Raw genomic sequence first — 14,717 nt, 5'->3', positions numbered from 1 at the left:
CTTTTTAAACTGACAACTGCCCATGAAGGTATTTTGATACTTGCATAACTCCTCCCAAATACCTGCCCACTGTTTTCACTGAGGCTGGGAGCTCTTAAAAGTAGTTTTGAAGCAGTGTGCTATGCGATTTTCAGGAAGCTATGAGCCCTGCTGACCACCCTCAGCTGGCCATAGTCTGCCTGCATTGCACTGAGAGGCAGTGAGACCTAGTGATGACATCACTGGGTCTAAAATAAGGTATCTTTTGTAAGCTGAAAGCTTTTATGCAAAAACGTCATTATGCTGATACATTTGTAAAAAATATGCAGAATCAAGAAAGCTTTATTAATGCTTACTGTATGGAATTACTTAAGACCAGTGTTTAAAAACTGAGCGGTTTATAAACTTTCCCAACTCTTTATTCATGGATCACAGTCACTGGCCACTTTCTCATTTACCTTCATACACAGCATGGAATCCCTTCCCCACATAGTTGCTGCTGCTTCGGAACTCAATCCACAAACGACTATCACTGGATATAATGGGCTCAGGGATCTTTTCTCCACAGTAACGTCCTAAGATAGGAGCAGCAGATTATGAATGTACAGTTCTATTTAAAACTCTTTCAGAATAAGAACAGCTGCTATTACAGAACAAAGAAGAGTACCAATAAGAGGAGCTTTCTTCCAATGTCCATCTCTGACCTCAATATAGTCATACCAGCAGAGGCGGCTACGGTACACATCCAAAGAGGTAAAGTTCAGCATTATCTACAGAGGTGTTGTAACGAGAGAGTGCACTTTTATTATGGTACATATGATGGCAAAGAAAACTAAACAGATCTTTAGGTAATACACCTGGGGAGCTGCCTCTGCACAATGCAAAATTTATGTTTCAGATTTGGGTTGCATTTAGGAAAACTAGCATAAAAGAGCAGAACATTTACGATTTTTGCCTTAGCTGTATTATTATGAGGTAATTATGGTAATTATGAGGTAATTATATATCGCCATAGTTTACGCAGAGCTTTATACATATATTGTACATTCACATCAGTCCCTGCTCTCATGGAATTTACAATCTAGCATCTCTAACACATACACATGTTAGGGCCAATTTATACAGGAGCCAATTAACCTACCAGCATTTATTTATAGTGTGGGAGGAAACTTGAGTACAAGGAGAAAAACCATGTAGGCACAGGGAGAACAAAGCAAACTCCGTGCAGGGAGTGTGTGGTTGGAACTAGAATTAGTGACCCTAAGCCCTGCTAGGCGGAAGTACTAACCACTTAAGTGGGTTACACACTAGTATAAAATCTGCCGAAAATTACTGTCCGAGGTAAAATCGTATGATTTTCGGCTAGTGTGTACACAACTTTCAGCAGCCGATGCCGACATTTTCAACTAAAGAAAACGAGGGACAAACACCAAAATTTTTATTGTCTGTCCCCAGACGACCAATTTTAGTTTAAATGTGTATGCAGTACATCCGTGAAAAATGGGATACGAAAGACCGCGCATGATCTGAAGTTGCCGATGACCCGCAAGTCTAGGAACAAATTTCCCCAAAAAAAAAAAAAAAAATCGGACGAGTGAACATTTATGCACTGTCAACTAAAAACGGTTATGAACGCTGAGCAAGAGAGAGAAAAATCGGAGGATATATCGTCCGATTTCCGTCAAGTGTGTAAGGGCCATTAGTCGGTGTGCTCCTAGTAAAATCCTTTTCATGGAGTACAGCACAAGACACAGAGGACTTAATATTCACGACTGCTTGGCATGGAAGGGGTTGGCAACACAGCACATGAGGGGGTCGGCAACACAGCAGCAATACCCAAAAGGCAAAACAGAAGAGTGGGAACCTCACTAAAAAGCTGCCTACAAGACCTATTGCTCAAAACGATCATCCAGAGAGGCATAATCATCTAACTCCATAAATGTGTGAAGAAAAGACCACGTAGCTCAGAAAGCACCGACAGAATGGGCATTGACCAGAAAAGGAGGGACCTTGCCTTTGATACCACGAGCCAAGGAATCAACCCAGAAATAGTGGATTGAGAAGCAGCCTGAAGCTTGTGAGTGCCCTCAGGCAGAACAAACGGTCATTTAAACTGTTAAAACAAAGCTGCGGACTTCAGATAAACCCGAACAACATCCAAGGAGTCGAGTACCTTTTCCTTAGGATTAGGAAAAAAAGATGGCATCACAATGTCCTGATTCAGGTACAACAAGGAAACCATTTTAGGTAGAAAAGAGGACAGTGGCCTCAATACCACCTTATTCTGGTGAAATACCAGGTAGGGTTCCTTGCAGGAAAGCACAACCATATTCAAGACCTTGCAAGCTGAGGTAATGGCAGGTAAAAAGATAACCTTTCACGTAAGGAGTGACCAGAGAATTTCTTTGAGAGTTTTAAAGAAAGAAAAAAACTGCAAAACAGACCAGACCAAGTTAGGGCCCCTTTGAGACAAGGGGAACTGCATAGGCGGAATAATCTCTATGACACCCTGCACAAAAAGACTTTAACCAAGGAGTGAGAAGAGATATGTCTCTGAAACGGAATGGCCAAAGCGGAGATATGCCACTTGATGGTACTCAAAGCCAAAAAGACAACTCCTCAACAGACTGGAGAAAAGCCACAACTGCACCTCACATCATGTGAAATAACCCTTGCATGTACGTTGGTACACTTTCCTAGAGCCAGACTTTCTAGCTTTAAGAATGGTAGAAATTAGAGTCAGAATCTCCCCTATCCCTCAGGACTTGGGTTTCAACAGCCATGCTATTAAAGCCAGCGACTATAAAGCAGGAAGATCGGACCTTGCAACAGCACACCTAGCCAATCTGGAAGAGTCAACGATTCATTGGCCAAGGGATTTACGATGTCTACATACCACATTCTTCTTGGCCAAAATGGTGTGATCAGAATCCCTCCACCTTCATCTTGCACAATAGACATGGGAGACGTTGCAGTGAAAAGAAGGCACCGATCAGGGAAAGTTGATCTTAAGGGGCCACTAGGGCACCCATCCCAAATGCTAGAGGATCCCTGGCTTGGGACACAAACCAGTCAAATTTGTTTTTGAATCTTGACACCAAGAGATCCACATCTGGTGTCCCCAAGACAAATCTCTGCAAACACCTCTGGGAGACTCCATATGGTATCGAAAATAAAGGCATTTCTGCTGTGGAAGCAGTACTTACACCTGTGCCATGTCAAAGACTAATACTCTAGACACTTTGCAAGAAGCAGGGCCAACCAAACTATTCTAGGACCTACCTTGTCTGCTGGACATTTGATGTCAGTTTCAGAGATGATTGCTCCTTGAGAAGTAGGTCATCCATGACAGGGAAGGGAGAAGGAAGGGAGAAGGAAGGAAGGAAGGAAGGGAGAAGGAAGGAAGGAAGGGAGAAGGAAGGAAGGAAGGGAGAAGGAAGGAAGGAAGGGAGAAGGAAGGAAGGAAGGGAGAAGGAAGGAAGGAAGGGAGAAGGAAGGAAGGAAGGGAGAAGGAAGGAAGGAAGGGAGAAGGAAGGAAGGAAGGGAGAAGGAAGGAAGGAAGGAAGGAAGGAAGGGAGAAGGAAGGAAGGAAGGGAGAAGGAAGGAAGGAAGGGAGAAGGAAGGAAGGAAGGGAGGAAGGAAGGAAGGAAGGAAGGAAGGGAGGGGGGAGGGGTGAGTGAGGAGAGGGGAGGAGGGAGGGGGAGGCAGATGAGGGGGGAGGGGAGGGGGGAGGGAGATGAGGGGGGAGCAAGGGGGGGAGGGGGGAGGGGGGGATGTCCCAGGCATTCAAAGCCAGTGAGGATCTGCAAGAGCTGATCAAACAGCCCAGATATAGCTGTAGAAAATTCCTCAAAATGCAGTGGGAGGACTGTACACCTGAAAAAATACTAGATTAGTTCAAGATTTCAGAAACTATCTGACCCTTTGAGAAGCCATTGCATGGTGAAAATGTGTAGGGGATCCTTCCCCACAACTCTCTCTCTACTCAGAGACATGGCTTACTGAGGGATAAAAAGGCCTGTGAAACCCTGAGGGAAGTAGCTACCCAGTTGAGAGGAGCATCAGCCGCAGGCTGAATAGTGCTGAGCAGACAAAAGCCTGGTGTGTTGCAACAGGATCCCCATGCTGGGATGGCCCAGGAAGCTGCAAATGCACATGTACTGTGCTCAGGACTGCATTGTGTAGAGGCAGCTCTTACAATCAACCAATCAGATACTGTTATGTAAGATAATTAAACCAGACCACACTCAGCTGGATACATACCTTCTCCCCTGGGGTTACAGAAAGCCTCCACACACAGTGCACATAAGCAGAATAGCCATTTGGGTAACCTGGAGATGAGAAATTGCCCTGACTGTCCTGTAAAGTCTCCCCGCAAGCTGTGGAGATAAATAAGAGTGATGGAGACTATAGTATAATTAAGAGGTGACACAAATACAATTATCACATGAACAATACCATGAACCCATAGCAAAACGACACATTCAGTAACGCTTCAAGCCTATCTCCAGTCACATTTATTTTTCCAGTTTGGAACACAGTATAGAAGATCTAACATTTATGAACAGTTTTTTTTCTGTATAAGACTCAACTGAAGGGGTTTTACTCATGTCTTGTCCCTGTGAAACCAGGATGTGAAAGGGGGGGGGGGGGAGCAATTGCCACAAAAAGGCATGTATAGTAATCAAAGCACTGTCCAATGTTCAACCCCTTTCCTATTCTCCTACAAAAGTATTTTTGCTTGCGTGTCCCTCTTGGAGAGATTTTCCCATAATTTCCTGTCCTGACAGGTGGTGACTAGAAACCTCCTCTATACAGACACAAACAATAAAAATAACTTGACAGCAGTTCTAAGCTTTTCTTATCCTATTCAAAACAAAATAAAAACAAGCATTTTGGATGGAGTTAAGCTTTAAAGAAAAATAGTGCAACAGAGAATGTGCATACAAAAAAAAAAAAAAGCTGAGTTAGACTTACCGGTAACTCCTTTTCTGAAAGTCTTCCAGGACAGCCCATTAGACCTAGGGTTCCTCCTACCAGGACAGAAAACACATTATCACCAGATAAAAGGCGGTCCTCCAGCCCTCACCCTTCAGTATTTCTCGAGAACCGTAGGACATTCCTGTAAAACATATGCATAATACAAAACATCACCGGGTGGGAATCAGGCTGTCCTGGAAGACTCTCAGAAAAAGGAGTTACTGGTAAGTCTAACTCCACTTTTCTCAAGTCGTCTTCCAGGACAGCCCATGAGATGATGAGCCAGAACTTACCAGTCTAGGTAGGGACTACTGCCTGGAAAAGCCAGCTCCTCGGAAGAAAGGAGGTCCCGGCGATAATGCCTAAGAAAAGGTTAAAAAATTAGACCAGGTAGCTGCCTTACATATTTGTTCCAGCGAGGCACCAGCCCTTTCAGCCCAGTATTTGGACAAAGCTTTTGTTGAATGTGCGTTGACAAAAGGTGGAGCAACATTCTTAACCCTGTAGGCTTTATCCACCTGGCTATGGTGGCTTTAGAGGCTCAATTACCCTTGTGTGTTCCTGAAAAAAGAACAAATAAGGTTTCAGACTTCCTAAAGGTCTTGGTAACCTCTAGGTAGGCAAGAATCATCCTTCTGACATCCAAAAAATTTAAATCTTTTTATCATTTTTTTGGAAAATTACAAAAGGTTGGTAGTACAATAGCCTGTGATCTATGAAAAGGAAGAGGCTACCTTAGGCAAAAACCCTGGATCGGTTTTTAACACTACTCTATCATCAAAAATTATAAGGAAAGGCTCCCTAATCAAGAGAGCCTGAAGTTCACCGACTCTGTGAGCCAGATCAGAGACGTAATCAGGAACACAGTTTCCAGTGCGAGAACTTTTACTGGCAAATCCTTTAATGGCTCAAAAGGAACGGTCACCGAGGCCTGAAGGACTAGAGATAGGTGCCAGGTGGGACATAATCTGACCACGATCGGTTTTGTCCTGACGATAGCCCTAAAAAACCTTGCTATAATGGGTTTCTCCAGACGGGAGTACTGGATAAACACACTAATGGCTGCAGCCTGTACCTTTAAAGTACTAAGGGATAGACCCTTGTTGGCACCCTCCTGAAAAACTTCCAAAATAGATGGGACGGCAGGGAATACTTTTTGATTCTCAGATAACCAAGACTTACTGTAATCTTCTTCCAAACATTGCAGTATATAGCTCTAGTGGTAGGCTTTTTAGAACTAACTAGAATTTTCACAACTTTGTCTGAGAACCCCTGGGAGCTTAGTATCTGTTCTTCAGATACCAAGCTGTCAAGTTTAAGGATGCCACCTGAGGATTGTTATCGGACCTTGAGTCAGCAGGTCCTCTCTCAAAAGTAGAGCCATTGAAGGCTCCGAGGCTAGTGCCTGTAGGCATGAGAACCATGGCCTTTTATGCCAAGAGGGGGCTATTCGAATCAAGTTGGTGTCTTTCAAGAGAAATTTCCGGAGGAGTTCCGGTATAAATCAGATAGGAGGGAAGGCAGACTGATCCCTTGGATTCAGGGAAAATAAATTTTTTTGTTTTGGAATTTGTTTGGGTTGCAAAGAGGTCCACCTCTGGGACACCCCACCTGGCAGAAATCTCCGCAAATATTTCCAGGTTGAGGGACCAATTGTCCCGACACACCTGGTAGCGGCTGAAGTGATCTGCCAGACAATTCTGAGCCCCTTTCAGATGAATTGCTGAAATGGAGGTCAGATTCGTCTCTTGACCCAAGATAAAATCCTTTGGGCTATGAACTGCAACAATTGACTTCTTGTACCCCCCTGTTTGTTGAGGTACGCTACAGATGAAATGTTGTTGGAGTGGATCTGCAAATGGCATCCTCTGACGTCTGCCTGAAAAACATCTAAGGCTTTCTGTACTGCCAGGAGCTCTCTTTGATTGGATGATGCTCCTGCTTCCAGCGGGGACTATTCTCCCTGTGCCATTTTGTCCTGAAGATGGGCTCCCTATACGAAAGCTTGCATCCGTTGTTATTCTTTGCGATATATGAATGACCCATTCCGACCCTTTTGTGAGGTGAAATGGCAACCTCCACCACCACCACAGGGTTCTCTTTACTTTGGAGGGAATTTTTACCTTCAATTCCAAGGAATTAGGAGACTTGTCCCAGATTCCTAGAAGGAATAGTTGAAGAGGGCGTTGTCGAAACCACGCTCAAGGCACAGACGGAAAAAAGCAGGTCATAAGGCCTATGGCTCTTGAAACATCGCTAAGCGAGATCCACTGGTTGGTCTGTAAGGATGTCGTCATCTGAGCTGTTTTTGAAACCTTTTGGTCTAGCGAGGAAACCTCGTACCCGAGGTATGTCACTCTCTGAGAAGGTTTTCGAGAAGATTTCTCCTTGTTGACCAACCAGCCTAGCGCCCCGTGGAACTCCAGAGATCCTCCTCTAGTTTTTGATACGAATCTGCCACTACTAGGTCGTCCAGGTATGGGATGATCAGAATTGTCTTTTGTCTCAACGGGGCCAGCGCTTTCCCCAGGACTTTTGTAAAGATGCATGGGGCTGATGATAATCCGAAGGGCAGTGCTTGAAACTGGAAATGTCGGATTTCTGGTCCTAGCCTTACTGCTAGTCGTATAAACTTTTGGTATGCTGGGTGAATAGGAATGTGTAAGTAAGCATCCTTTAAGTCCAGCGTTGCCATGTAGCACCCAGTGTAAAGCAAATTTCTTATGGAATAAACTAAATCCATGCGAAAACGTTTGTATTTGATTGAGTGATTTAGAGCATGCAGATTTAGTATTAAGCGGTAACTCCCTGAAGATTTCTTTATCACAAAGATGCAGGAGTAAAACCCCCTGCCCTGCTCGGTCTCTGGAACCGGGACTAAAACATTCTGATCCACTAAGTCTCTTAACTGGAGACCCAGCGCAGTAGCCTTCACTCGATCCCTGGGCAGACTGGTGATTAACAATCTCTTTGGAGGCTGGGCATCGAACTCTAGTCTGTGCCTCTTAGCCACCAGATCTAAAATAAAAAGGGCTTAAGGTGATCTTTCCACTGTGGGAGGAAGGCCCCTAATCTTCCCCCCCACTCTGCAGAATGAGTCATTGCAGCTTGGCGGGTTGTCGAGGAGGGTTAAACAAGACCCCCCCCCCCCACCCCTGCCTTTGTGGCCAGTCCAATGCTTCTTGGGCTTGGCCTCCTTTTTGTCTACCCCCCTTCCCTCGAAAAAACTTCAGAGGAGTTGGAAACTTCCACTTTTCTGGAAACATGCTCTTTTTATTTGCAGTACGTTCCAGAGCTTCATGTAACCCAGGACAAAAAAGATGGTCGCCTGTCAGGGGAGGACTACATAAGCGCAATTTGGAAGAAGGGTCTTCTGACCATGTTTTAAGCCAGAGACTTCTTCTGGCTGAATTAACCAACACCGAGATCCTAGCTGCCATCCTAACCGCCTCAGCGAAGGAATCAGCCAAAAAACCTACTGCCTGGAAAAGAAGTGGAAAAGATTTAATAATCTTATCCCTTGGTGTGCCGGCAGACAAGTGAGTCTTTATTTGTGAAAGCCATAACTCCAGGTGTCTGGCTATACAAGTGGATGGAAAATGTGAGAAAGTGCGCTGATAATAAGAAGTGAGCTGCAACCAAAGATCCAATATTCTAAAATGCAAATAAGTAAAAATAGTCTGGTGCGCCAATTGTGAAGTTGTGTGAACAATTAAAGGTGATGAAAACCAAACATAAATATCATACAGAAATATTCATGATTTCTAAATCAAAACTATACATCATAGTGATACATATAATAATGTGAAAGTGATACAAATTCCCAAAGATTGGGAGTGAAGCAATGTTCCAAAAAGTTCAACTCAAAGTCCAACAGTGCTGGATGTGCTAAATGTGAAAAAACGGTAAATGCACTGGTGCTAAAAAAAAACAAAACAAAACAAAGAGTGATCCAACATAGGATGTGACAGTTTCCCACCACCTCACAGTGGAACTGCTCATGTTTATGTGTATACAGGCACATTGAATCAGTAACACATCAGTGTACACCAATGTGCGGCTTGCTGCTGTAAACTGCATTTCCAAGATCAAATGCCAGCAGTCCTTGTACAGCATTAAGAACAGAGGCGATTGAAACACGACTGAATTATACGAACCAGATGTCCTATCGGAACCTTTCATCTCACATCAGCTCCTGCATGGAAAAGAGACCTGCCAGGTACTTCTTCAAAGTCTCCACCTAGGGAACCCAAGTGTGTGAGCCAGCAGACCTCTATCCTATCCATTCAGAAGGTGTCAGGAGAGACGGAAGGAGTATACCTTGAAGCCTAATATATTTTTATCTGGTAAGAGGCCCCTTTGCTTAAAGGTGTTGGAATTGATCACTCCCATTTGCTCCGTCACAAGAGGCTCTCCCTAAACTGGTTTCTGCCTTTTCATATGCCCTTCATACTGCATTTGCTGGTAAGAAGCAAACCTGTGAGGTGGTGGGAAACTGTCACATCCTACATTGGCGTTTTTTTTGGCTAAGATCAAGTGTAGTATCTGTTCTTATCAGTGTTGGAATGGAGCAGGAAGGTTAGTATCGGTGGTAGCCGAAGTTAACCGGGGCGCTCTGGGCGTAACTGGAGGACCGGAGTAGGCCAAACCAGAGAAAGCCGGATGGTTCCAATGCCTTCCTGATTTGAATGGGTCCGTCCCTGTCCGTTTGAAGGGAGCGAGAAAGCCGGCGTGGTCAACCGGTTAGTACTGCTCCTGGATGTAATTGGTGGGAGTGTGGATGGTGAGGGGAAGGGCTGAGAAGGGGGCAATTTTCTATACCCTTCGAGGTTGGGCTCTCCCTGAGCTGTCTGCATTCCTGGCCTCCTGACAGGAAGGGCTACGCTTGGTCTGGCCATGGGCTGAGTCCGAAAAAGCCCGTGGTGTACGTGCCCCTGGGGTGGCAGCCCAGGGGTGCCTTAATTTCACTGGTGAGGGGCAGTTCACCTGAGTTTTTGTGGCACCTTGGTCACTGCACCATCACACTTTTTCTGCACCTGCCTCTTGGGGTGGGCCTTTTGGCCAACACCAGAGGAATTTTTTATTCCTGGCCGGGGGGCCTGCCGAGGTCTTGCACTTAGGCACAACCCAGCACTTCTCCACTTCCCCTTTCCCCACTCTGTTTTTTCTTTGTTTGTGTGTTCACGTGTGTCCCTTTTTTGTTGTTTGTCACTTGCACGACTTGGATGGCGTAGGTCCTCGGGCCTGCCCTGTAAGTCTTGGGAGGGGGTGGATATGGCCTTTTGGCTTAGTTCGCCCTCTCCCATGGGGTCTCCCTTCGGGGGAGCCCCACCTAGTACTCGGGGTGGGCTGTTTCGGCAGTCCCCCTGAAGAATGGGATCTGCCCGGCTTCGGCTGGGTGGACCAAAGTGAGTACCTCAGTCCCTGTCAGGAGCTTCGCGCCCTGGGGGATTAGGGTCAGGGCCCTTCCTCTTCGGAGGGCCATGTGTACGCCTTGTGCACTTTTTGTGTGTCTCACGTTTGCGTGTGTGCACTTTTTTATGCACCGGGTGTAAGTCTTTTGAGTGCGTCACACACCACGGGCTTCAAAAAAAAAAAAAAAAATAAATTGGCGTTTTTTTTTTAGCACCAGTGCATTTACCGTTTTTTACATTTAGCACATCCAGCACTGTTGGACTTTGAGTTGAACTTTTTGGAACATTGCTTAACTCCCATTTTTTGGGAATTTGTATCACTTTCACATTATTATATGTATCACTATGATGTATAGTTTTGATTTAGACATCATGAATATTTCTGTATGATATTTATGTGTGGTTTTCATCTCATTTAATTGTTCACACAACTTCACAATTAGTGCACCAGACTATTTTTACTTATATACAAGTGGATGCTAACGACTGTTTAAAACTATTAGTAGATGCCTCCCAGGCCCTGAGCAACAGGATATCCCCTCTCTTATGCATTGGGTCTTTAAGTGTACCCATATCAAAGGCTAGATCCATCTTTTTGGAAATCTTTGAAAGAGGGGCATCCAACTTGGGATACTTGTTCCACAGCTGTGCCATGTCATCAAAAGGAAATCTTTTCAGGTTACTGGAGAAAAATTGTTTCCTTTCAGGATTTTCCCATTCTAATCGAATTGTATCTAGAAGGGAACTGTGCACAGGAAAAAAATTAAAGTTACTTACTGGTAACGTCTTTTCCAGTAGTCTTTCAGGACAGGCACTTCTGAGAGAACCTGGCTCCTCCCTTCTTAGGAAACACCGCCCCAATTTATTGGATTTAAGCCTCCCTCCAGCTGGCTGCTTCAGTTCTTTACGAGTACCTCCGGCCACTGGGGAGACACAAAGATATATCATACTAACCTCCATCCTCTGATCATCTTATATTCAGACCTTCTTCGGGTGGGTATTAGTGCTGTCCTGAAAGACTACTGGAAAAGACGTTACCAGTAAGTAACTTTAATTTTCCCTTATCGTCTTTCAGGACAGGCACTTCTGAGAGGATAAGAGAGTACTTACTTTCAGGGTGGGACTACCGCTTGCAGGACTTTTCGCCCAAAAGCCTGATCTTTAGCGGATAGCAGGTCCAGTCTATAGTGTTTGGAAAAAGTTGTGTAGCTGGACCAAGTTGCTGCCCGATAGATCTGCTCCGGGGTAGCACCAGCTCTTTCCGCCTGAGAGGCCGACATTGCTCTTGTAGAGTGCGCCTTAATACCCATAGGGACCTCCTTACCGGAAAGCCTATAAGCATCACAGATGATTAATCTAAGCCATCTGGCTATTGAACGCCTGGACGCTTTAGTACCCTTCTTTGAACTATTAAATAAAACAAAAAAAGAGTCTGACTTCCTGAACTCCTTCGTGATGTTTAGGTATTGCAGAATGCATCTTCTGACATCTAAACTATGAAAACGAATTTCCTGTTCCCTCACAGGCTCTGAACAAAACGTCGGTAGCACTATCTCCTGGTCTCTATGGAACCTTGAGACTACCTTGGGTAGAAACGCTGGATCGGTTTTAAAGATAACCCGATCTGCAAAAATTTGTAAAAAAGGTGCTTTAACCGAAAGGGCCTCTAGCTCACTAACCCGCCTGGCGGTCGTGATTGCCACTAAAAAAACTGTCTTGAGGGTTAAATTTCTCACCGAACAAGACTCCAATGGCTCAAATGGCTCTTTAATGAGAGCCTGCAAAACTAAAGACAAATCCCACATTGGAAATGGGAGATTTCTTGTTGGTCTTTGCCTATTCAGGGCTTTGAAAAAACGGATCACCCAGGGATCTTTTGCTAAAGGTATTTCGAGGAATACGCTAATGGCTGAAATTTGGCCTTTTAGGGTGCTGATGGCTAACCCTTTGTTAGCCCCCTCTTGTAGGAACTCGAGTACTGATACTGTACTTCCTGCGTTTAAAGAGCTTGCTTTGCACCAGTTTCTAAAAAACTTCCAAGTTTTTAGGTAGATGCTCTGTGTCTCTTTCTTCCTGCTTCCTAGCAGAGTCTGCACCAGTTGGCCCGAGAAACCCTTGCTCTTTAACAGTTCTTCTTCAGTAGCCAAGCTGCAAGGTTCCAATGTTGTGTCTGAGGACAGAGTACTGGGCCCTGGGAGAGGAGATCTTCTCTCACTGGTAGCAACCAGGGGGGCTCTACCGCTAAGCGATTTAGGGTCGAGAACCACGGTCTCCTCGGCCAATGTGGTGCTATAAGTATTAGCGTCGTACTTTCCTCCTGAAACTTCCTCAAGACCGCTGGTATTAGCACTGGTGGGGGGAAGGCATAGGACTTGGGGAACACCCAGGGTTGAGCTAGAGCATCCACCCCTAGAGCTCCGTCCCATCTGCTCAGGGAAAAATATTGAGGTGTCTGTGTTCTGCCGTGAGGCAAACAGGTCGATGTTTGGCATTCCCCATCTCTGGGTAATTCCATTGAACACCTCCTGATTTAACGTCCAGTCTCCTTCTCTTACCTTCTTTCTGCTGAGAAAGTCGGCTAGTTGATTTAACTCTCCCTTGAGATGAACTGCCGAAAGAGAGAGAACTTGGACCTCGGCCCATTGCAAGATCTTTTTTGCCAGACCCCATAGGAGATTGCTTCTGGTTCCCCCCTGTCGGTTTAGATATGCTACCACTGTGGCATTGTCTGACCGTACCTGAATTCGGTGTCCCTGCAAGTCCTCCTGGAAGGCTCTGAGGGCTAACTCTACCGCCCTCAATTCCCTCCAATTGGAGGATTGTTTTGCTTCCTCCAGTCCCCAGGTCCCCTGGGCTAGCTTGGATCCCAGATGGGCCCCCCAGCCTATGCCGCTTGCATCTGTGGTGATGATGGTGGAGGCTATCTGAACCCAACAGAGGCCTTGTGATAGGTTTTCGGCTTTTCTCCACCACCACAGAGATCTTTTCACTGCGGTTGGGATCTGTATGAAGGTATCCAGGGAATCCTGGCTGCGGTCCCAAGCTTCCAGGATGAATAGTTGCAGGGGACGAAAGTGCAGGCCTGCCCACTGAACTGCTGGGATGGCTGCTGTTAGTAACCCCAGTATAGACATGGATTGTCTGACTGAGATCGCTTGGTTTGCTTGCAACTGTCCTACTGCCTTGTTTATTTTCTGCTTTTTGTCCGGGGGTAAGAAGATTTTTTGGACCCTGGAGTCTATCTCGTACCCCAAGAACAATATCCTTTGTGTTGGTACTAAGGAGGATTTTTCTAAATTTAGTAGCCAACCCAGGTCTTCCAGAATCCGTGTTGCATCCCGGAGATCCCTGGACAATTGTTCTTGGGAGTGGGCGAACAACAGCAGGTCGTCTAGGTATGCGATTACCGACAAACCCTGTAGTCGCATAAATGCCAAGGTCTCTGCCATTACCTTCGTGAATATTCGGGGGGACGAGGAGAGGCCAAAAGGGAGGGCCTGAAATTGCCAGTGCTGAATGTCCTCCCCTGTTTTTACGGCTAACCTCAGGAACTTTTGGCTTTTCTCTGCAATGGGAATGTGCAGGTATGCATCCTTGAGATCTATCGAGGCCATATAGCACTGTGGGGGAAGGATGGTTCTTATCGAATAGATAGAGTCCATCCTGAACTTCCTGTATCTGATTGAACGATTCAGGGGTTTTAAGTTTAAGATTAACCTGTAACTGCCTGAGGGCTTTATCACCACAAAGATGTGGGAGTAAAAACCTTCTCCCACTTCCTTTGCTGAAACTCTCCGAATGACGTTTTGTATTTTTAGTTCCTTGAGAGAGGAGAGTATGGCCCTGGACTTCTGTTCGCATTTTGGCAGATGGGTGATTAACATTCTGGCAGGAGGGGGGCTTGAGAACTCCAGCTGATAACCCTGTCTTATTATCTGCAGGATAAAGGGGCTGGAGGTGATCTCTTCCCACCGAGGGAGAAAGGTCCCCAGTCTTCCTCCCACAGTGGTGAGGTTGTCATTGAGACTTCTTGGGCTGTTCAGGAGGGCGAAAAATAGCCCCCCCGCGGCCCTTCCCTCTTTGATTCCAGGATCTTTTCTGTCCTTCAGATTTCTTTGGAGCCGAAAAATTTTTTTGGGGATAGGACTTTCTATTGAATCCCGTCTTTTTCCCCTGTTTAATTGGGAAGGATTTCTTTCGGTCTGCCGTGTGATCCAGGACTGTTTCTAATCCTGGACCAAATAAGCGGTCCCCTGTAAATGGGATCCCACACAATTTGGCTTTAGAGCCCCCGTCTCCTTGCCAAGTTTTTAACCAGAGGGCTCTTCTAGCCGAATTGGTTAA

The 14,717-nt window shown here is 45.6% G+C and overlaps 1 protein-coding gene across 2 annotated transcripts in view; it reads right to left on the bottom strand.

Annotated features, from left to right (window-relative positions):
- BMP1 (bone morphogenetic protein 1) overlaps positions 1–14,717 on the bottom strand; it is a 216,461-nt gene that overhangs the window by 63,815 nt on the left and 137,929 nt on the right. For both annotated transcript variants that reach the window (XM_082255772.1, XM_082255771.1), the window contains exons 8-10: positions 4,243–4,358; positions 647–749; positions 438–554 (exon numbers count right to left, since the gene is read on the bottom strand). In XM_082255772.1, coding sequence (XP_082111898.1) covers positions 438–554; positions 647–749; positions 4,243–4,358 — 336 coding nt within the window. The remainder of the gene's footprint in view (positions 1–437; positions 555–646; positions 750–4,242; positions 4,359–14,717) is intronic.

This window comes from Pelophylax lessonae (genome assembly GCF_965119305.1).
Source record: "Pelophylax lessonae genome assembly, chromosome: 4".
In the NCBI taxonomy this organism is placed as follows: Eukaryota; Metazoa; Chordata; class Amphibia; order Anura; family Ranidae; genus Pelophylax; species Pelophylax lessonae.
The sequence above is the reverse complement of the archived record's forward strand: the minus strand, read 5'-3'. Positions and strand labels throughout refer to the sequence as shown.